Consider the following 22,119-nt stretch of genomic DNA (forward strand, 5'->3'; position numbering starts at 1 on the left):
ACTCAGATGTTTTCTACCAACTTTGTGAATTGGTCAGTAGAATTAGCATTGCCTTTTCCTCTGGCTATGAGCCTGATTGACATTCTGCTGATACTTTTCTCCAGTATGTTCCTATTGGGCTTTCAAAAGCTGATGAGCGGTGAAAATAAACTGTTGTGAGGGAAAAGGGGTTGCCATAAGCAAAAATAGAACAGAAACAAGCCACCTAAAATGACACAAATAGCTGGTGTCATTGTCATATCTCCGACTCACTTATACAAGTGTGGATCCATAAACCCAAGAAAATGCATGCCAAACAATATGGTAGTGTGACAAGGGCACTCCTACCTGAAAAAAGAAGGTTACTAAATGATCCACGCGGAGTAATATGGATTCAAAAAATCCAGGCAATACTTTATTTGATCACATAGATCATAAGGAGGTTAAACATGAGCACGGTGAACATGTCAAACAAAATAAAATCATGTTAAAAAGCACTTGGCGTCTTCATTATAGGGTCATCTTAGCAAGTAGAGCACCATATAAGGCAATATAGAGTAATGGTGAGGTAGTTTCGCCTAGATTTCCATGGATTTCCAGCTTATATTGGAGTAAGCCATGTATTCAGCAGATATGTTCCCAATATATGTCAGGAGCCTCCTGGTATATGGAAGCTGGAATACAAAAATACACAATGTGTATAAGAAAATGTAAGAGCTGAATCGCATCCAAGCCTCACCAAGCCTCCCTCTACAGTAATTCGTGGACACTTCTATTACCTTCTCAGTTATGAGACTGTCATACCGACATCTCAAATGTAGGGACTTCCTGGGTAGCCACCCCAAGTGAAACAAAGTCCACAGTACCAGATGATTCTGAGGATATATATAAAAAGATAGGTGTATATATCACAGGCATCAAGTAATCCCTGAAAATAAGAACCACAATATGAGTATATTACCATCAATAAAGATCAAGAAGACTCCCGTCGACTTGAAATAGGATCAGGTCCTTGATGCTTGTTTAGAGATGTATAAGGGGGTGGGAAGCCAGGTAGTCACAATACGTAAATTCCAGACACATATAGTGTATATATAGCAGGCCGTGTGTACCTGAGTCTATATACCCAATGAAGGGTTTCCAAAAATTACTCAATCTGAGAAAATTTAAGCGGTTTCATTAGGATATGGCTATGTCACAGCATACAGTGCCAAAAAATAGGATAGCGTGTATATATATATATATATTATCCTCCAAAGAGGATTTCCAAAAAATTCCCTGAGTATGCAGGGTAAATTAGGCCCGTATAACATGCCTTCTTAACTCCATAAATGCTCTATAAATCTAAACAGCTGTAAGCTTAAATAACTTGCCACCGGTGGAAGGTATATTCCCCTGGGGGATTGCCGTTTGCGAGCCGCTGTAATAGTAGCCTTATGGTAGTTTTTCAGAGGGCCTCGTGCCTTCCTAGCAAGGAGCTGTGACACCGCCGTTCCTTCCCACCTCGTGGGCGCCGCACCCTGTGAAGACGCCGAGCGTAGTGACGTCAATACGTTGACGCGTTTCGTCCGCCAATCACCGCAGACTTTGTCAGTCTGCGGTGATTGGCGGACGAAACGCGTCAACGTATTGACGTCACTACGCTCGGCGTCTTCACAGGGTGCGGCGCCCACGAGGTGGGAAGGAACGGCGGTGTCACAGCTCCTTGCTAGGAAGGCACGAGGCCCTCTGAAAAACTACCATAAGGCTACTATTACTGCGGCTCGCAAACGGCAATCCCCCAGGGGAATATACCTTCCACCGGTGGCAAGTTATTTAAGCTTACAGCTGTTTAGATTTATAGAGCATTTATGGAGTTAAGAAGGCATGTTATACGGGCCTAATTTACCCTGCATACTCGGGGAATTTTTTGGAAATCCTCTTTGGAGGATAATATATATATATATATATATACACGCTATCCTATTTTTTGGCACTGTATGCTGTGACATAGCCATATCCTAATGAAACCGCTTAAATTTTCTCAGATTGAGTAATTTTTGGAAACCCTTCATTGGGTATATAGACTCAGGTACACACGGCCTGCTATATATACACTATATGTGTCTGGAATTTACGTATTGTGACTACCTGGCTTCCCACCCCCTTATACATCTCTAAACAAGCATCAAGGACCTGATCCTATTTCAAGTCGACGGGAGTCTTCTTGATCTTTATTGATGGTAATATACTCATATTGTGGTTCTTATTTTCAGGGGTTACTTGATGCCTGTGATATATACACCTATCTTTTTATATATATCCTCAGAATCATCTGGTACTGTGGACTTTGTTTCACTTGAGGTGGCTACCCAGGAAGTCCCTACATTTGAGAAGTCGGTATGACAGTCTCATAACTGAGAAGGTAATAGAAGTGTCCACGAATTACTGTAGAGGGAGGCTCGGTGAGGCTTGGATGCGATTCAGCTCTTACATTTTCTTATACACATTGTGTATTTTTGTATTCCAGCTTCCATATACCAGGAGGCTCCTGACATATATTGGGAACATATCTGCTGAATACATGGCTTACTCCAATATAAGCTGGAAATCCATGGAAATCTAGGCGAAACTACCTCACCATTACTCTATATTGCCTTATATGGTGCTCTACTTGCTAAGATGACCCTATAATGAAGACGCCAAGTGCTTTTTAACATGATTTTATTTTGTTTGACATGTTCACCGTGCTCATGTTTAACCTCCTTATGATCTATGTGATCAAATAAAGTATTGCCTGGATTTTTTGAATCCATATTACTCCGCGTGGATCATTTAGTAACCTTATTTTTTCAGGTAGGAGTGCCCTTGTCACACTACCATATTGTTTGGGTTGCCATAAGCAAACCTTTCTCCTCCAGTGTTCTATACTATTCTAAGCTGACATTCTAATTTGGTATTTTAGTTAATTTGTAGTTACATTTATACATTTTATACAACCATTTTTGTTTTATAGTCTATGAAACTGACAATAGCATGGCTTGTGATTATAAAACTTGGAATTTGTAAAAAAAAATACTGTACATCCATTGTGTTATTTCCATCACAAGGGGGATATTTTCATGGAAGATATATATATATATATATATATATACATATGCCATGATAATAAAGAGGTTAATATAATAATAGTCATATAATCAAAGTCCATGCAAAGTAATGTGTCCACCACTGTGTAATACTTTCCAAATGATGGTGCTCTTCAAACATATATAAAACACGCAAGTGCTCCTTCCACCATGGCACATATGCGTGCTTACCACAATGAATGTGACCCTCAACCTTAGAGAAGTAAAAACATGCTTTATATGAAGATTATATGTTCCAAAGCTTCACTTGGATATCGTGAGATTGCAAGGCTGGGTTTGGAAGCTGCTGTCAGACAGCTGAAAATGAGAAATATCCCACACACAGGAAGTTGGATTCTTTGCCAATGCCTATAACTTAGCAGTTATTATTAAATAAAACTATTTGATCATAGGGAGTTATAGTAATTATAAAACTATCTGTATTACATTAAAGAGGAACTAGATTCTACTGTGTGCAGGTTAGCTTGTACCATAATTAAACTAGCACATTATGGCACACTTACCTGACACAGTGCTTTCCTCCTGTGGAACAGGGCTAGTCTCAATACAACATTCCATCTGAAGCCAGCACCATCTCCCCTGCAGTTTCTTCTAGGTTCTGCAACACTGTTCTTCATCCATTGACAATGTAACTCTTGCACACGTGCACAGGAGTTATTTCATTTCAGGGACCCAACTCTATTCTGAGCATGCTGTGCAGTGTACATTCTAAAAGAAAAATTGCTAAAAGTGTGGGGAGATTTTTTTTTAGCAAAAGAGTCTTTCCTTTGCAAGAAAAACCAAAAAAACTGTAACTCTTTAATGCCTTTAATTCAGATTTACATTTTAAAGCTGATCTCTGGAGAACAAAAAAATTACCCTTGCTGTGGGACTTCCCTTGCTCCGTAAGGGTTAGATGCTTATTTTTGCTTAAGGTGCCAGTTAAAAGCACTTATCTCTCTTTCCTTCTTCCACATGACCAGAAGGTGGGTCACTGAACTCTCGCTGGGCCCTAGACTCCTGTCTAGGTTTCCTTGCAGGTAATTGGCCCTACTTTCTGAGTAAACTCACTATTTCAGCAAAGGTCTGGACTGAAGGCAATACATTGCTGTTTCCTTGTAGTATTTTTAAATTGGCTAAAAAGGGTTGATAGAAAATGCTACAGTTCCCTTAGAAGTGCCCAACCCCTCAGACTAGTACAGCCATGCCTTCAACTCCTTATGAAATTATATATTCTGTATTATGTTGTTTACATTGACTGTTAACATGGAACATATTGTTTACCTACAGGTGATTTAATGTTTTGGAAATCTAATGTCCATACAGTTTCTGGATGGTGGCAGCCAAGCTCTATAGACATAGCAACAGCTGCTTATATTTTAATGTCCCATGTAATTCAGAATCGAGTGTCTGAGGGGATAGCAGTAATGAAATGGTTATGCCAGCAGAGGAACTCCCTAGGAGGATTCTCTTCCACTCAGGTTTGTTACAGTCACCTATAATCAGTGCAGTGACCCTGCATTATCAAACTTTCCTTGTTCATATCATTTTGTAAATTGGATTAAATACTTTACAAACAGATTGTTGTTGCTTGGTATAGGCAACAAATGCTTGACAGCAAACATATGGGAACATTTACTAAAGTTGGTGCATACAGATTGTTCAATTAGGCTTTGACAATAAAACCTAAAAGCTGATCAATTACTATGCACAGCTGCATCAAATTCTGAGTGCACCAGTTTTAGTAAATCCCCCCCATAATATCTTTTTTCAACTTTATTTCAATGATTACTATATTACTGTATATTTATTATCAGTCATCGCATCAAAGCATATATTTTAGTATTTAGTACCATATTAAGTATTTAGTACCATTTTAGATGCAACTGTGTTTTTATTGTACTTTTAATATAAGAGAAAATAGCACAAATATCAATAGGTTGTTTCTAAGTATATATATAAAAAAGTTAAGAAGATCTTGAAAAATACACAATTAATGCTTATTTTGCTTGCATTCTAATTTCAAACAGGATACCATAGTAGCTTTGCAAGCAATGTCACTATTTGCATCTAGGTACTCTATAAGCAAATCAGCGTTACACATATTAGTGGAAGGAGACCAGATGGCTTCTACAAGTTTCACAGTCAATTCAGGAAACCGCATGCTACTTCAAACTAAACCGGTAACATTCATTATTATTGGTATTTATTCATTATTAGTAATTGTTATTGGTAGATGTAGCTGTAGGTTGGCAGACCCATGGGTCATATTTAAAAAGTATCAGATGGGCCACTGCATTAAATAACCTACAGTAAGTAACCATACATTTTTAATGCCGCAGTCAGGCTTGGTTTTGGATGTATTAGATAGCCTTTTTGAATTACTGGAAAAAATAGGCATAAATTAAGGTTCCATGAACACTTCCATGACTGATAAGATATCCTTATATTTTGTGGAGTAGACTGTTAGTATTAAACACATCCTTTAGGCCTGGTTCACACCAATGCATTTTTTGTGCTTTTTGTAGAAACGCACTACAGTCCATTTAACATGGTTTCCCATGGGACATGTTCACATTTATGTTTTTTGGAGCAGCTGCATTTTTGGAAAGGGTCAGGGACTTTTTAAAATTTTATTTGTATTTATTACAGGTATTTATATAGCGCTGTCAATTTATGCAGCGCTTTACATGTATATATTTATTGTACATTCACTCCAGTCCCTAACCCTCAAGAAGCGTACAATCTAAGTCCTTAACTTACATTCATACATATCCATACAAGGGCCAATTTAGACAGGAACCAATTAACCTACCAGTATGTCTTTGGAATGTGGGAGGAAACCAGAGTACCCGGAGTAAACCCACGCAGGCACAGGGAGAACATACAAACTCCAGGCAGGTGGTGCTGTGGCTGGGATTCGAACCAACAACCCTAGTATTGCCAGGCAATATGCAAAAAGCAGCATTTTTGCTACAGTTCAATGGGAAGCTGCTGAAATGCATGTAGTACGTTTTTGCCATATTTTTTGCCATTTTTTTGCAGTGTTTTGCATTTTTACTCTGGCCAGCGACAAAAAAAGTCCCCTTTAAGAAAAAAAAAGCTGAAAAAAGTGCATGCAAAAATGCAAAACAGCACTGCAAAACAGACAAAAAGCACAATGCATTGGTGTGAATCAGGCTTTAGAACGCAATATTGCTGATAAAAAATATAAATAGATTATACACACCAGCTGGATAGTCAGATATACAAAATATAACATCATTTCTATCAAGTATGAAATATTGGAACATTTATCCACAGGTTCATCCTTTTCAGTCATTTGTGTGTGACAAAGTATAAAATCATAAATTCAATATTTAACCCTTTCGCTACCAGAACACTTTTTGATTTTTCATAAAATCTGTTAAAATCTGCATTTGGCTAGAAAATTACTTAAACTCCGTAAAACATTATATAGTTTCAAAAGCAGAGGCCCTGTAAAATAAAAAAATAATAGTTGCATTTTTTTATTTTACACAATACGTGCACAACTCAATCCAGGAAAGCAAAAGTGTACAAAAATACACTTAAAAGGAATTTTTGTGCACACAAAAACCATATAATCTTCAATTTTGTGTACAAAATAAATGATGAGTCTGTGTTAAGTTAATAGTTCTAAAATATGTCACGCTTCAAAATTGAATGAACCCACGGAATGGCAAAAACGTAAGATATATATTAATGGGTATATATATTTGTGGGGCAATGGGGCTGGTTTTAATTTTTTGGATTATTTTTTATGTTATTTCTATCACATGAGACTAATAAGCCACCATTGTGATAGCATTGAACAGGTTACTACTTGAGGTCTCTCCTGCCCTCTGTGCCGGATGATTGAGCTCTGAATCTGTTCAATACTTCTAGGATTCACACTCTGCAGTGGACATTGAGGAATGGATGTTTCTCAATATCCTTCTTTTCGCCATCCTGACAATGTTTAATTTGTTCTTGGGCTCCCAGAAGTAGTGGGAGCAGGGGCGTATTTACCACAAGGCAAACAAGGCATTTGCCTAGGGTGGCATTTTTCAGGGGGGCAGCAGCATTTTTCCCCAAAGGAAGAGATGGAAGAAGGGACACATGCAGCATGGGGACCAGGTGGGATCTGAGAGAGGTTGCGAGCTGCTTGATGGTGTATGCAGAGCCTGACTCTTGTTACCAGAAATGTCCAGATCTGTGAAGGTGAGTGTCTTCTCTCTTGCCGGGGTGGGGTGGTGGGTTGCCAGTGTATGTGGGGTGATGGTAGTGGAAGGCTCTCTCGGGTGGGGGTGGGGGTAGGGGGCTGGGGTGTTGTTGGTCAATGTCAGGCTCTCTTTGTAGGGGAGGGGTGTGTTAGTCAGTTTCAGGGTCTCTCCATGGGTGGGGCAGGGAGCTGATTTTTGTGTTGCCTAGGGCAGCATGAAACCTAAATACGCCACTGAGTGGGAGAGCCTAAGAATAAGGAAACAGGAGTGTCTAGCAGCGTGGGGGTGCCACTTGTGAGTCCTCTAAGAGTAATTTTATGGCTGTACGGCTGCCCAGATCGCCTTTACTAAATAGCCCTGAGCCTGCTGAAAAAATATAGAAACAAACTCACAACTTCTTGTGTAGCTGTGAGCTCATTTCACCTCAAAGCCAAGATGTTGGCTTATGTTCCTGGAAGCTAAGTGGTTAACAGTCCTACACTGCACACACCCACAAACACCCACACACACCCAAACAAAACACCAAAGAGTCAGTCCACAACTTATCAGTGTGCTAGAATAGGATGCTTATGGGATGCTGAGAGGAACATACAGTATAAGGCACCACATGTGATATAAAGATATGAGGAACTGCATGTAATATAAAATTATAGGGCAGTGTATATGATAGAGAACCATGAGGCACTGAAGGTGATATTGAAAGTAGAGACACTGCAAATAATAAAGGGGTATGTAAAACTACAGGGTTGATTTACTATAGACAAATAGGTTGTGAACTTTGCATGTGCAGTTGAACTCTGCAAGTGCAGTTGCTCGAGAGCTAAGTAAAAGAGGGGAAGCTCTGCTGACTTCCATCATCCAATAATGTGCAAACAAAAATTATTATTATTATTTTTTAATTTTCCTTGCATTCAGTGTTGTCACATCAAAAGATAGAATCAAATATTTAAAAAAATGTGAGGGTTAAGGAGTATTGTTTTGTAAAGTGAAGCTGTTCTCTATTTACTAAGCTCTTGAGCAACTGCACTTGCAAAGTGCACAGTCTGTTTGCCTTTAGTAAATCAACCCTTGTGAAATATAAACTATAAGATACTATGTGATACAGTAGTAATAGACACTGCAGATAATAGGGATATCAGACGCTCTGGGGTTGATTTACTAAAACTGGAGCGTGTGAAATCTGGTGCAGCTGTGCATGGTCGCCAATCAGCTTCAAACTTCACCTTGTTCAATTAAACTTTGACAGTAAAACCTGGAAGCTGATTGGTTTCTATGCAGAGCTACACCATATTTTGCACTCTCCAGTTTTAGTAAATTAACCCCTACATGTAGAGGAGAGGTATGGCTAAAGTAGTAATACAGGGAGGTATTGGACACTATATGCAAAAGGAGGCACTGCATATAACAGAAAGGTTTGAGGTGCTGTGTATAAAAGATAGATATTTAATTGCAGATATAGGATTTGTTTTTATGAATATGTGATTCTCTAGCTTGGAGGTAACTCTGTTCCAAAGTGAACTCACAATAACATTACTTTTTTACTGGTGATACAGGAAGTCAAACAGAGTTAGTTTTAAAGCATATAACAACCTAGTAACTGCCCGTAAATATGGCTGGTCTAAAGTGTTACTAGGTTTTCACACCAAGTGTTTCTTTTCAGATAACTGTTGGAGAAAATATCAAACTTCACATTAATGCAAAGGGTATTGGATTTGCCTTGTTGCAGGTACTTTTTTTCTCAAAGTTGTTAATTTTCTTTAGATAAACTAAGATGGCTAAGTATTCACTGTTCTTGCAGTCTTGTGATTTTAAAACTTCTTATATTTTAATATTACAAAATATATATACTTTCAGTGAGCTTTGAACTTCATGTAAACACCTATTAATTTCTAAGCTGACCGTTTGTAATGATATATACAGTATATATAAATAGAATACATTGTAGCTTATTTATGAAGGAAAAAAGCAACATATAAAGGTTAGGAACCAGCAGCAGTCCACCAGATATTATTTGCTTTGGGGATAAATAAAATATGCTTACTTTAGAATTCTACATGCACAATGTTAGATGAACAGGTTGAGGTTGAGCCACTCGCAGGTCTTGCAGCAGTATATACTGTATTTTAAAACACAGGTTTTATTTATGTCTGATGCTTTTATGGGTCTCGGCCAATGTGTATCAAAGCAACATCTACATGAATTGTGCAAACAGATATACCCACAAACCTCACCCCATCCAGCCACCTGTGATGACACCACTACCAGTGAAATAAAAGTAGCTATTATAGGGGGTAACCAATGGCAAGCACAAAACATTCCAAATATTTGACTAAACAACAAAAAAGTCATGAAAGCTCAATCTAAAAATCAAAAAGCTAACATAATATAACAGAAAATGAGTCAGCTAATGCATCAAAAGAAAATCAAAACAAAATATAAGAAAATGTAGGGGCTACATGGAGTCATCAGTATCATGGCCATCATAGAAACCACCTCCTGGATCCAGCAGTAAAAACAGAGCTAATTATTAGACAGGTTGCTCTCTCAGCACACAGCTACATCACTTTATCTATTTATTTCATACAGAGAATCTGTTTGTCAGTGTATTGTTTTTATTAAATAGATTAATTTTATGGAAATTACTGCACTATAGATTTCTCTGTTGTTTCTGCATAGGAGAGCTAAACATGGGATGAATAGAGATTTGGATACTAAAGTGAACCATATAGTTTTCAGATTTTTTAGAGAGTCACTATCCTGCCATTTGGAGTCTTACAGAATTTCAAGAAAGTGCATTAGATTGCCATTCAAGATAAATGGCTCTGCAGTACAACAAATTGCAGGGCATGTGTTAACATGTATTAGTTAGTTGGATAATAGGTTTGTTTGTTAACTAGTTAGTAATATTTTTCAGCACTCTCAAAACAAGTTTACTGTATGCTGCACATAAAAAGGTTGCAAAGAAAAAAGTATTTATTGTGACTCCTATGCTAATATTATAGGTTAAAAGTTGACATAGCAACAATTCATTAACACAAATGAAAAAGGAAAAACAAATGTACATTGCTAAGAACAGACTGAATCATGAATGTTTTGGTTTGATTTAGTTGTTGTATATTATACTTCTGCTGTTGCTTAAGGTATAGATTGTTGCTTAAAATATACATATCATATAGCAGAATGCATTATACTGATAATTTAATTTTCCTTCATTTTAGCTTCATGTCAGCTATAATGTGCGGCCCATTTCCCCCAGGACCCGCAGATCCACAAATTTTAAAGATCCTTTTAGTTTAGGAATCACAGTACATGATGATAAAGAAAACATAAATACTGTAACACTGAATGTATGCACAAGGTATGTAACTATTTCCAAAACATTTAAGTCACTCTTTTCTACTTTTCAATGATGAAATATATGTGAAAAGATATCCTGTGCACCAGTGTAAAAAAGAAAAATAAAGATGCAAGCAAAAAGATGGCATGCTGTTTGTTACCCAAAAATTAATAAACCAAATAATCAAAACTAACACAAAAACATATATGTGTGTTGCAAACTCAATCAATAAAATATCAACATAATACAATATTGTGATAAATCAAAAATACATAAATCACAAAATCTTGTTAAATGAGTCCAGTATCATTCATAAGTGTGTGCTAAACTCAGTGAAGAAAATCTTATGAAGAAAATTAACATAAATTAACTCCACACAAGTGCATAAAGAGTGTGAGCATAGAAAGTTGAAAGCCTCCACCTTGATTAACCCCATATGGGTAAGCTCTCATTTGAACATATTGATCCTCACAACAAAGGTTAATATGTGCTCCTGTTGTGATCAATCAGATCTACACACCTCAAATCCTGTTGAGTTCTTAGGAAAGCTGATAATCCCCTGCACCTGAGATGGTGGATGGTTGAGTCAGTGTAATTCACATGTTAAAACACAATGGAAGCCGACATAGTGCTCACTGTTGCTTTATTGATATAGTTAAAAAAATAAAATTCCAATCGTGTGTTGTAAAGGAAAGCAAAGTGCATATATCATTTTAAATCTCACTCAATTGTTATGGGCACAGATGGCACTGGACACTGTTAGTCAATCCAGCTGCTCCGGCCATCACCTCTCTCTCACTTGGTTCCATGTAGATATGCCCGGGCCATGCCCTACGCATTTTGTCACAATGATGTAATTGGGGCACCAGCTGGTGCCCTGGTGTCTTCATTATGATGAAATGCATAGGGTGTGGCCTTGGCATGTCCACGTGGAACCAAGTGAGAGATTTTTTCACACATGTTTGAATTACATTGGACGCTTTTAACAAGGATTTGTGATTTATGTTTTTTTGCTTTATTGAAATATTGCACAATGTTGATATTTTGTGGATTGAGTTTGCAACACACATATGTTTTTGTGTTAGTTTTGATAGCTCAACATTTTGTTTATTCAGTGAAGAAATATGGCAAAGGGTTGGTACTAATGGATTAACGAATGATTATACCCAAAAGCATGAGCGAACAGAATATTGTAAAACATCTGCCCAGACTTAAACCAATGAACTTCAAGGAATGCTAATTAATCTCAAAACTGTCAATTGTCTATTGGGTAAACAAATCCTTTTAAGTTTCTAGATTGTTCAAGAGGCTATTTTATAATACAGTGATTTAGGTCAGGTTTGCAAAGCTATCCCAGATTTCTCTTTTGTATTTGAAAAGGTTTGACACCTGACCATTATACAATGGCATTCAAAGTAAACATAAGGTAACCACATTTGCAATACAAATGTTTCATTATGCTTGCCCTGGTAAATGTGAATGTGTGTCCCAACTTGTTGTCTCTTGCATACAGTATTTATGTTTGATCCATTTATGCTCAGAAGAAGTATTCTGTTATAAATTTCTAGGCTGTATTACATATTATAAAATGGTGTTGGGGAACATTCTTGTTTAATTCCAATGATTTTTGTGCCAGGTAAAATGAGCACAAAATGTAAACACTGGTTTAGTTATGAGTCTAACAATATAATCCAGACAGCTAAAGGTCTGAAGGGGTAATATAAGGTTCCATGGATAGGTGGGGGGAAATAATGTAAACGTTCCCTATTTCTAGGTCAAAGATACGCAGCATCAGGTCATATACATTTAAGAGCTGGTTAAACTTTAAAAAAAATGCATAAACAACTTGGGGGTTAAAGTCAGTACCACATACATATTAACATAACAGCCTTGAAAAACGTATAGCCAGACTTTACAGGTACCACACCAGGAGATTCATTCTAAAATCATACAGACAAATTCTTTAAAACAAAGTATTTAAAAAAAATGCAAATAAGTACAATATAAACGTTGTTGTACACACAGAACACCATTCCTAACGACATATCTAACACCATTTTCAAGGTTTTTTTTAACGTTTCTATCATAGATAAAATATCAAAATTTAAACTTTGTTATCGTTAAACACCCCGTCTGGGGGCCTTTGATTGTACATTTTAGGATTCTATTGTTAACTAAACAAATTCTCAGTAAAAATGTGTTGGAATAAAAAAAAAAACTTTGAAATTGAATAAAAATGACATGATGTTAGATTAGTGTGGTACCTGCAAAGTCCACATTTTTATTTTTAGGCTGTTAAACCTTAACAAAAGCAATCCCCCAATTAAAGTATAACTGAAGGCAAATCTTTTTATTTGTTTTAAACAGTGGAGAGGGATTAGACCACCTATTATGTTTTTATTGTTGTTAGTGTCCCTGTTAGGGAGAGTCACTAGTGACCATTATCATTGACAGTAAAAGTTAAAGAAAATCTCACATTTTGAGTGGTCACTAGAACAAGAATGGATGGGAAATCTTCCAATTAGGGCAGTGATTCTGGTGATCCTCGTGGCTAACAGGGATTTCTCTAATTTTAAAGGGATTTTCTCTCACTTTCTAGTGTGGCTATGGGACAGAAAGTGAAGGAACATTTCTTCAATAGGACACAGATAGTAAAAAAGCCTGACGGATTTTTTTACCCTCCCTTACTCTATCCAAAATGAAAAACGTTTTACCTTCCATTCTACTTTGAGCAAATTAGTACTCAGTTAGATGTTTAGGTTTCCCCACCCCTTTCCTAACTATTCTGCCCAAAATAAACTTCAGATGCAGTGTGGACCCACTTTTTCATTTCCCTGCTCTCTGCTGCGCTGGGCAGTGTTTGTATTCCCATTCCCATAGTGCCTGTGACGCACCACTCATCTCTTTCATTCATCTCCGCTGAGCTTGTAGCTGAGGCACCAATGAATGTATATAAACACTGCTGAGAGAATTTAGTGCTGTAAAACTGGTCTATGCTGCATCTAAACATTGTCCATCTTTGTAATAGAAAGGAAGAGGGGGCTAATATACCGTAGGTCATTTAGTATAAGAATACACCTGTACCTATACTGAATGGTGTCATCCACATGGTTAGAACCATCCTAATCTGCCTGCAATGTGTTTACTTGTTGTGTACAAAGAAGCCAACTAGGTAGAAAACTGTTCAGAACTGTTACTTTATGGTGACCATAAGCACTGGTTTCATTATTTCCTAAAACACAGAACCATCATTGGTATCTGTCATGCAGAAATACTTGAACTTAGCCAGGGATCTTTGAGATAATGATAGCAATGATTACATAGATGATAATAATGCTGATGATGATGGCAAGCCAGTTATTATACTCCTGGGAAAGAACTGTGAACCATTAGAAAGAAATGTAAGTTCATTGGAACAAGAACCATATTCAGTACGTGAGGGTAAAAGCTTTTGAAACAAATTACTAGTCCTCATGGAACTAATGATTAAACTAATGATAGACCTACTGATCTGAAAAATTGGGAAAGAAGGCAATGATTTATTCAGTAAGTTAAATGATGAATTGGCTGCCTGTTCATTGCAAGAATGTCAGGAAACCATTTAAAAATCATTTGTATGCCAATGTTCTTTTATTTGCAAACCGAACACCCTTTTATGATCTGGTTGCTCATAAAACTTGACATGTGAAAGATTATAAAGTACAACATGTAACAATGTAATCTCACGAAAAAGATATCTAAAAATATGAATGTACAAGCAGGTTGGTCAACCGTTTCATTCTGTATGGATCTATATATTCTATCTATGTACCTATGTATGTATGTATCTATCTATCTACACCATATTGCCAAAAGTATTGGGACACCCTTCCAAATCATTGGATTCAGGTGTTCCAATTACCTCCATGGCCACAGGTGTATAAAATTAAGCACCTAGGCCTGCAGACTGCTTCTACAAACATTTGTGAAAGAATGGGTCACTCTTAGGATACCGTGATAGGTTGCCACCTGTGCATTAAGTCAATCCATGGAATTTTCTTGCTACTAAATATTCCATGGTCAACTGTTAGTGGTATTATAAAGTGGAAGTACCTGGGAACAACAGCAACTCAGCCACAAAGTGGTAGGCTACGTAAAATGACAGAGCAGGCTCAGCGCATGCTGAAGCGTACAGTGCGCAGAAGTCACCAACTGTCTGCACAGTCAATAGCTAAAGACCTCCAAACTTTGTGTGGCCTTCAGATTATCACAACAACAGTGTATAGAGAACTTCATGGAATGGGTTTCCATGGCTGAGCAGCTGCATCTAAACCTTACATCACCAAGTGCAATGCAAAGCGTCAGATGCAGTGGTTTAAAGCACACCACCACTGGACTGTAGAGCAGTGGAGATATGTTCTCTGGAGAGATGAATCACGCTTCTCTGTCTGACAATCCAATGGACGTGTCTTTGCAGTTGCCAGGAGAACGGTACTCACCTGACTGCATTGTGCCAAGTGTAAAGTTTGGTGGGGGAGGGGGGGGGGAATTAGAATGTGGAGATGTTTTTCAGGGGTTGGGCTTGGCCCCTTAGTTACAGTGAAGGAAACTCCTAAGGCGTCAGCATACCAAGACATTTTGGACAATTTCATGCTCCCAACTTTGTGGGAACAGTTTTGGGATGGCCCTTTCCTGTTCCAACATGAATGCACACCAGTGCACAAAGCAAGGTCCATGAAGACATGGATGAGTGAGTTTGGGGTGGAGGACCTTGACTGGCCTGCACTGCGTCCTGCCCTCAACCCAACAAAATACCTTTGGGATGAGTTAGAGCGGAGACTGCGAGCCATGCCTTCTTGTCCAAATTCAGTGTCTGTCCTCAAAAATGCGCTTCTGTAAGAATGGTCAAACATTCCCATAGACAAACTCCTAAACCATGTGGACAGCCTTCCCAAAAGATTTGAAGCTGTTATAGCTACAAAGGGTGGGTCAACTCAATACTGAACCCTACGGACTAAGACTGGGATGCTAATAAAGTTCATGTGCATGTTAATGCAGGTATCCCAATACTTTTGGCAGTATACTGTATGGTGTATGCTGTTCAGTTTTGGGCACCAGTTCACAAAAAGGATATTGAGGAACTGGAGCTAAAAGTTATGGAGGAGGTTAGATATGAGAAAAGATTAGAGGAAATGAATTTATTATTTCCTAAGGAGATTAGGACCACTTGTGTATTTATGTATGAATACATGAGTGGTCCATATATTGAACTCAGTGTCCTCAAGTCATCACAAAGTACAAGGGAGCACTCTTTATGTCTGGAGGAAAAGGGATTTAAAGTGTTACTAAACCCAGAGCCCTGCATTCACTATGTCTGGTCTCCCACAGTGCACAGGACATGGAAATGCAATTATTTTAGTAAATATAAACTGCTAAATACCTTTTCTCATCAGCAGTTGTGACTTAAGCAGAGCACTGATTAAAGTTTGTAGGATGAGTTTTCTTTCTGCTCCAGGAGGATGTGAAACCCCCTGACCCTCTGTCTGGACAGTGCTAATTAGCCCTGTGCTGGTCACATGCACTCTCTAAAGAATAGAAAAAAAAACCTCTCTCGCAATACACACCAAGCTGAGCTTATGTATGTGACTATGGATTTAGTCTGTATCAGGTGGTCATTTCAACAACAGGAGGAGCAGAGAAGAAAGGATCAAACAGCCTTTACACAATGCAGAGGATTAACCCCTTAGGTTCCACAGTGAGTATAACAAGCATGCTTTAATGCATATACAGACTGATTTTACTATTGTGGGTTTAGTAACACTTTACTCTCCAAATATAGAAAGTCCTCTTCATAGTAAGCGCTGTAAAAATAGACTCTGACCAGCTCAGTAGATTGTTTTAAAAAAAGGCTTGTTTTTTTCCCCTATATTCACAAAATATAACTGGATACTAATATGTGTAGGTAAAGCTGATCCAGTTAATATCCAGCTGGGGGATCAGGAAGTCATTTTTATCCCTTCTAGAGCAAATTGGCTCATGCTATATTGTTTTCTTTTTTTTTGCCTTCCTCTGGATCAACTGTGGGTATAGGATTGTGTATATTGATATTTTCTATTTGTGTGTGTGTGTTTTTGTTTTTTCTCTGTGGGTTGAACTAAATGGACTTATGTCTTTTTTCAACTAGACTAACTACGTAAAACAAAAATGGAGTTGGTAGGCAGTGGCAGTAGTGACACAACTGTGTGTCATCTGAGGACAGAATTGATGCAGCTGTGCCAACAAACACCCACTGTAAAATGTACAAGAGCAGGGAGAAAGTATGGGAAACAGGCACAGCTGGTGGGAAATAATTTTAGCCACATGCTACATCATCATTGCTCTTTGCCCAGCCATTGTCTAAGACATTTTTTTTTATTAAATGAATGCATATTTCAGACTTGGACAGTAGCATGCCTTAAGCAAATATAGAGCAATGTTTCACAATTTGGCATAAACGTACAAAAAAACATAATCCTTCTGTACATATTTCTCAGCAAATAGGAATATCTGGCACAATGCTCTTGTGGCACTATTTCTGGTGCTTCTGCCTGCTATATTTGGAGAATTTCCTCCTTCATGTCTCTTCATATGCCTGTCATGACTAGAAACTGAGCAACCACACTGAGAAAACCAATAGCATTGCAGCACATTGCAGCATGCTGCTGTGTGGAGACTTGAAAGGAGTGTGCATTTGTACACTCTCAATGTAAATGTAGATGCAAGTGTAAATGTAAAGCATGCAATGCACTAAAACAGTGCATCACACCTCACTGCACAACAATTTCTCTCAGCTCTTGTTCGTTTCCATTTAGTAAATCATACCCAGTCTTTCAACTATGTACAACTTTTAAACTTTCCATAACTGTGTGAGTTAACAGCAGCTGCTGTGAAGAGTTGAATGACAGGATCTCCACTACCCTTTACTCCCACCACCTACTACACTTACAGAATGTGACTCATTGTGTAATAATGGTAATAGAAGAGGGCGGAGCTGAGTGGGGCATCTGAGAGGACACACTTTACATTGCTCCCAAGGTTGATCCTGTATCTGATACTTTTCCCGGTCACCGAACTGTACCCTGTGGCTCCTGAGGTGCCTTGAGAGTGCTGACTGCTCCCCTGTGCAGGTTGCCTGAAGTTTTGCTTGCTTTTACTCGGACAGTGACCCAAACGAGGAAGGAGGATGGCGCGGCCCCTGCCTCCCAACATGGTACCGCTACCACACAGCCGCTCCGGACTCCACGAGGAGTGTGGAGAAGGACTCTGTAAGTACTAGACCTAAAACCCAAAACCCTCCGCTAAAGAAGCTCCCAGGGACAGGCTGTACTACATGCAAATGCTCAATTCTCATGTGGCACAATCAACATGTGAGTCCCCTACCGACATACAAGAAGAGGAGGAGGGAGACAGAATACTGGGGACTGACGCCATTATGTTAGAACAGGATGACCAGTCATAGGATGACTCAGAGGAGAGCCCTTCTGACCAACAGCAGCCCACTCTCAGGAAAATACTGAAAGCAGTACATAAATGCACCACTTCAGTAGATAAGTTAAAAGCCAACCTTGGGGCGTTAACTGAAGTGGTGGTGTTGATACGACAGGGCTTTCAGAAGTTCAGAGACCGCACCACTGCGACAGAGGGCTTCATCAGCAACTTGGAAGACAAGCTTCCTCCACTCCTTCGTTATTCTCAGACAGCTAAACAGCCAGCTAGGGAGAATAGCCTGTGGGCTGAGGACATGGAAAACCGTATGCAGAGCAACAGCGTCCGCGTAGTGGGTCTCCCGGGGAAGGTTGCGGGACGAAACCCCACAGATTTGATGAACGCTGGTTACTTTGACACTTTTGGGAAAGATTCCTTCTCACCTCACTTTTCCGTGGAGAAAGCCCATAGGACCCCTACCAGACCCCTCTAGCCAGGCTGACCCCCTAGGCCTCTGCTGATACACCTTCTCAACTACCATGACAGGGAAACTGTCTTACATTTGGCAACATTGCAAAATTTATTATAATGGAGTCAGAGTTCATTCTATCTGGACTTTTTGGCTGAGGTTCAGCGTAACAGCACGAAATTCAGCTAGGTCCGGAAGAGATTGCAATACTTGCAGGCCTCCAATGTCATGCTCTACCCGGTAAGGCTCCACATAACATCAGGAGGGCAGGCTCATTTTTTCGACACTGCTGCTGAGGCCTCTAACTGGCTTGATGCACATGAGGCTGATCTTCGTTGTCTCCCTTCTGAAGCGGATGCAGACTGATTCTGTTTACTTCCTAGTGACCCCATTACTTTTGCGTTCTTTGAACACAATGGGATGCTTGCTCAACTTACCTGTTCTGTGTACCTCTCCATACATGAGACCGGGAGGAATTACCTTTTCCCCTCCTCAACCATTGAGGGAGAATTTTTGAATGCAACATGATACCGTACGACCTTGGTTCTGACTGGACTTGGATACACTATGTTTTTTTACCTTTCTTTTGGTTTCTTATTATCAGGAGACATGTTTCTATGTGCTTGTTGCACCTATGGTCTCCTATTTTGCTCTCTACCTGCAAGTGTTGCAGGACACACAGGTTTTTTTGGTGGTTTAGGACAGTGCTGTTGCACCAATGGTTATGTACACATTATGTTAATGTCTCAGCTTTCCAGAGAGTTGCTCATTGTCTTGTACTGCGAGATGTGGCCTGGTCCCGATTACAAGACATTCCCTTTCAATCTGAATCAGGCCTCTTGCGGAACCAGTGGCTTGGACCCCTCTTGCCAACTCCATTACTCTTGCACTCTAAGATGTTTTTTCTAACACGCAGGACCCAGTATGTCTGGGTCATTACTTGTTCTGGCACACTATGACTGGGGTGCATAGAGTGTTGTAGAATGTAAGGGGTGTCCAAGATCCTTTGAAGAGGTCTGTGATTGCTAATAACATGAGCATCAACTGGGTATATATGGATTCCAAGAGACTCATCTTACCAAAGATACAATCTCCTGTATGCATGGGTTGGCTGGTCCTATCACTCCACTCACACCTCCTTTTCCAGTGGGTGAGTGTACTGATACACCGCTCCCTAACATTCAAAGAACTTGGTTCTAAAGTAGATGATGTGGGCAGATAAGTCTTTATACAATGTCAAATATTTACAGTAAAATGTGTCCAAGGCAATGGTTTATGTCCCACCCCCCTTTTCCAGGGAGGTCTTGCATCACTACCAGGGGAGGATTGACAACTCATGGGGCCCCTGGGCAATGGGGGATCATGGGGCCCTTGTGTCTTTCCCAAACTCAAAAAAGCCTATGAAAAAGGTACCAGGGGCATCTAATGGGGACCCCTACTGACCCCGGGCCCTCGGGCAGTACCCGAGTTTCCAAATGGTCAGTCCGCCCCTGGTCACTACTGACATACCGTCTTGATAAACCTGATGTCCTGCTCCTATTAATAGGTGACTTTAACTTGAATCCGGCCTTGGACAAACACCCCTAAATGTCACCTCCAGAGATACACTTCTCTATCACTTTATGAAGGAGGTGGGCTGGATTAATTTCTGGTGTTCTAAACATCTTTTAGAGAAACAATTCTCCTGTTTCTCGAAGTCCCACATGTCCCTGTCCTGCATCTGACCTTTGTCTAGGTGCCCCCTCCTTGCTGCCCCTTCTCACCGATATTAAATATGAACCTAGAGGCATCTCTTACCACTCCCCGTTCATTGTGTTAGACGCCAGACCCTCCTCCTCTCTGTCCTGAGGTCCCTGGAAACGTAATGTTTGGCTTAGTCTAATCCCTTCCCATAACTCTGTCAGCCATTCTATTATGGATTTTATTGCAGCCCATGCAGACTACCCAGTTATGTTGCAGGTGTGGGACACCTTTAAATCATTCCTTCGGGGTATTTTTATTGCTCAAATTAATAAGGTGAAACATGCATCTAATGACTTGAAAGTTGACCTAGAGCGATGGGTAAGCTAGATGGAGAGACTGTATGTAGACAACCCAACTGACGCTGCTAGGGATTCCTGATTGTCTGCCCAGGAGGCTCTAGACTGAGTGGTCTCATCCTCAGCGGATAGACCCCCAGAGGAAGTGTGGCTGCAGAGGAGGCTGGTGTCCAGAGTAGGGATCCTTGTTACAGACTGGCTGACAGATCCATCTAAAGGGGCTCCATACAGAGTCATATCGGCTTGATGCGCATAACTTACGTGCATCTGGTGAGTGCGCATTTTATACATTGCTGCACGGATTAAGATCACATGGATTTCTTAATGAGAGTCACTTATGAGGGAGGCGGTTGCTAGGGCTCTCTTCCAGGCTCAGAGAGTTTTACTTCCGCATTGGAAGTTGTCTGAACCTCCTTCTCATAAAGAGTGGGTACATTGCATGGGTGAAACTCTCCAGCTTGAGAAATACGTACACCAGCACAGAGGCTGCTTCCGTATATTTGATGATCTATGGGGCCCCTGGCTGGGTACTCAGGGCCTGAATCCAATGGATTTGGTCCTAGACAGGCTCCTTATCAGTTGATGGTGTATCCCAATGCGATGTCTATTTGCCATGGCTCAGCCCACCCACTCTCAGCTGCTGTTGTATTGTTTCCATTGCATTTAAACTGTTGAGTTCATGTTATAGCTTGACATCTGTATACTAATACAATATCGTGGACGTCTGCTTGGTTTGCTTTCTGTATCTGCTGATATTTGCTGTATATGCAGGAGGGATTTCTGGAATTGCTGTATACTTGTTATGTCAGTTATTCAATAAAACGTTCTTTGATTAAAAAAAAAGAATGGTAATAGAAGCTCCCTGGGTAAGCAGAGAGGACAGAAGGGGGCACACTACTAGTTGCTACTGTTAAAGGAGAAGCTCTTTTGGCCCTACTTTTCCTATGGATCAACAGAGTACACCTTGTTCTATACTCCTTAGACCCATTTTCAGCTGACATCACTGAGCCAATCAAGGCTCTGAAGAGTTCCTGACTTTAAAGTCGGGATTCACCTAGATGCCTGGACTCGCAACTGGCTCAGCCTGTCAGCAAGCACCTGGAAGCCTGAGCCAGCCGCTCCTGTTCCCTCCATAGCCCAGTGCTCCAGTGAACTTTGGAGGGGCAGAGCAGAGAGAAAGTGACTGACAGTCACCAGCTCTCTGCTCAATAAAGATCAAGAACTGAGCAGTCAGCTGTTGGTTGATGTCACTGATCCAATCCAGGCACCAGAGAGAGCCTTTACAGTTTATGACTTTACAGTTGGGATCCACCCAGATGCCTGGACAGGCAGCTGGCTCAGCCTTTCATTGAGCTGCTGAGAGCCTGAGCCAGCCCTCCACAGCCCAGTGCTCCAGTGAGCACTGAAGGGGAAGAACAGAGCGTCGGTGACTGACAGTCACCAGTTCTCTGCTCGTTGAAGACCCAACCTGTCTTAGAGGCAGCGGTGGGACAGATGCAGCATTGGACAGATGCAGCATTCA

The 22,119-nt window shown here is 39.9% G+C and overlaps 1 protein-coding gene and 2 long non-coding RNA genes across 3 annotated transcripts in view; 2 read left to right on the plus strand and 1 right to left on the minus strand.

Moving 5' to 3' along the window:
• The window catches only part of LOC149459306 (CD109 antigen-like), a 188,596-nt gene that overhangs the window by 143,173 nt on the left and 23,304 nt on the right, over window positions 1-22,119 (plus strand). Inside the window, exons 28-31 of the mRNA XM_089681386.1 lie at window positions 4,377-4,567; window positions 5,117-5,269; window positions 8,970-9,035; window positions 10,528-10,667. Coding sequence (XP_089537512.1) covers window positions 4,377-4,567; window positions 5,117-5,269; window positions 8,970-9,035; window positions 10,528-10,667 — 550 coding nt within the window. The remainder of the gene's footprint in view (window positions 1-4,376; window positions 4,568-5,116; window positions 5,270-8,969; window positions 9,036-10,527; window positions 10,668-22,119) is intronic.
• On the minus strand, window positions 373-835 carry LOC149459307 (uncharacterized). Its single transcript, XR_016313310.1, has 2 exons — window positions 759-835; window positions 373-653 (listed from the first exon to the last, which is right to left on the minus strand). It is a non-coding gene; the product is annotated as an uncharacterized LOC149459307 (long non-coding RNA).
• On the plus strand, window positions 2,307-2,769 carry LOC149459308 (uncharacterized). Its single transcript, XR_016313309.1, has 2 exons — window positions 2,307-2,383; window positions 2,489-2,769. It is a non-coding gene; the product is annotated as an uncharacterized LOC149459308 (long non-coding RNA).

The sequence above is a fragment of the Staurois parvus genome, unplaced genomic scaffold (genome assembly GCF_062004578.1).
Source record: "Staurois parvus isolate SC_StPar_1 unplaced genomic scaffold, SC_StPar_1.0 ptg000264l, whole genome shotgun sequence".
Lineage (NCBI taxonomy): Eukaryota > Metazoa > Chordata > Amphibia > Anura > Ranidae > Staurois > Staurois parvus.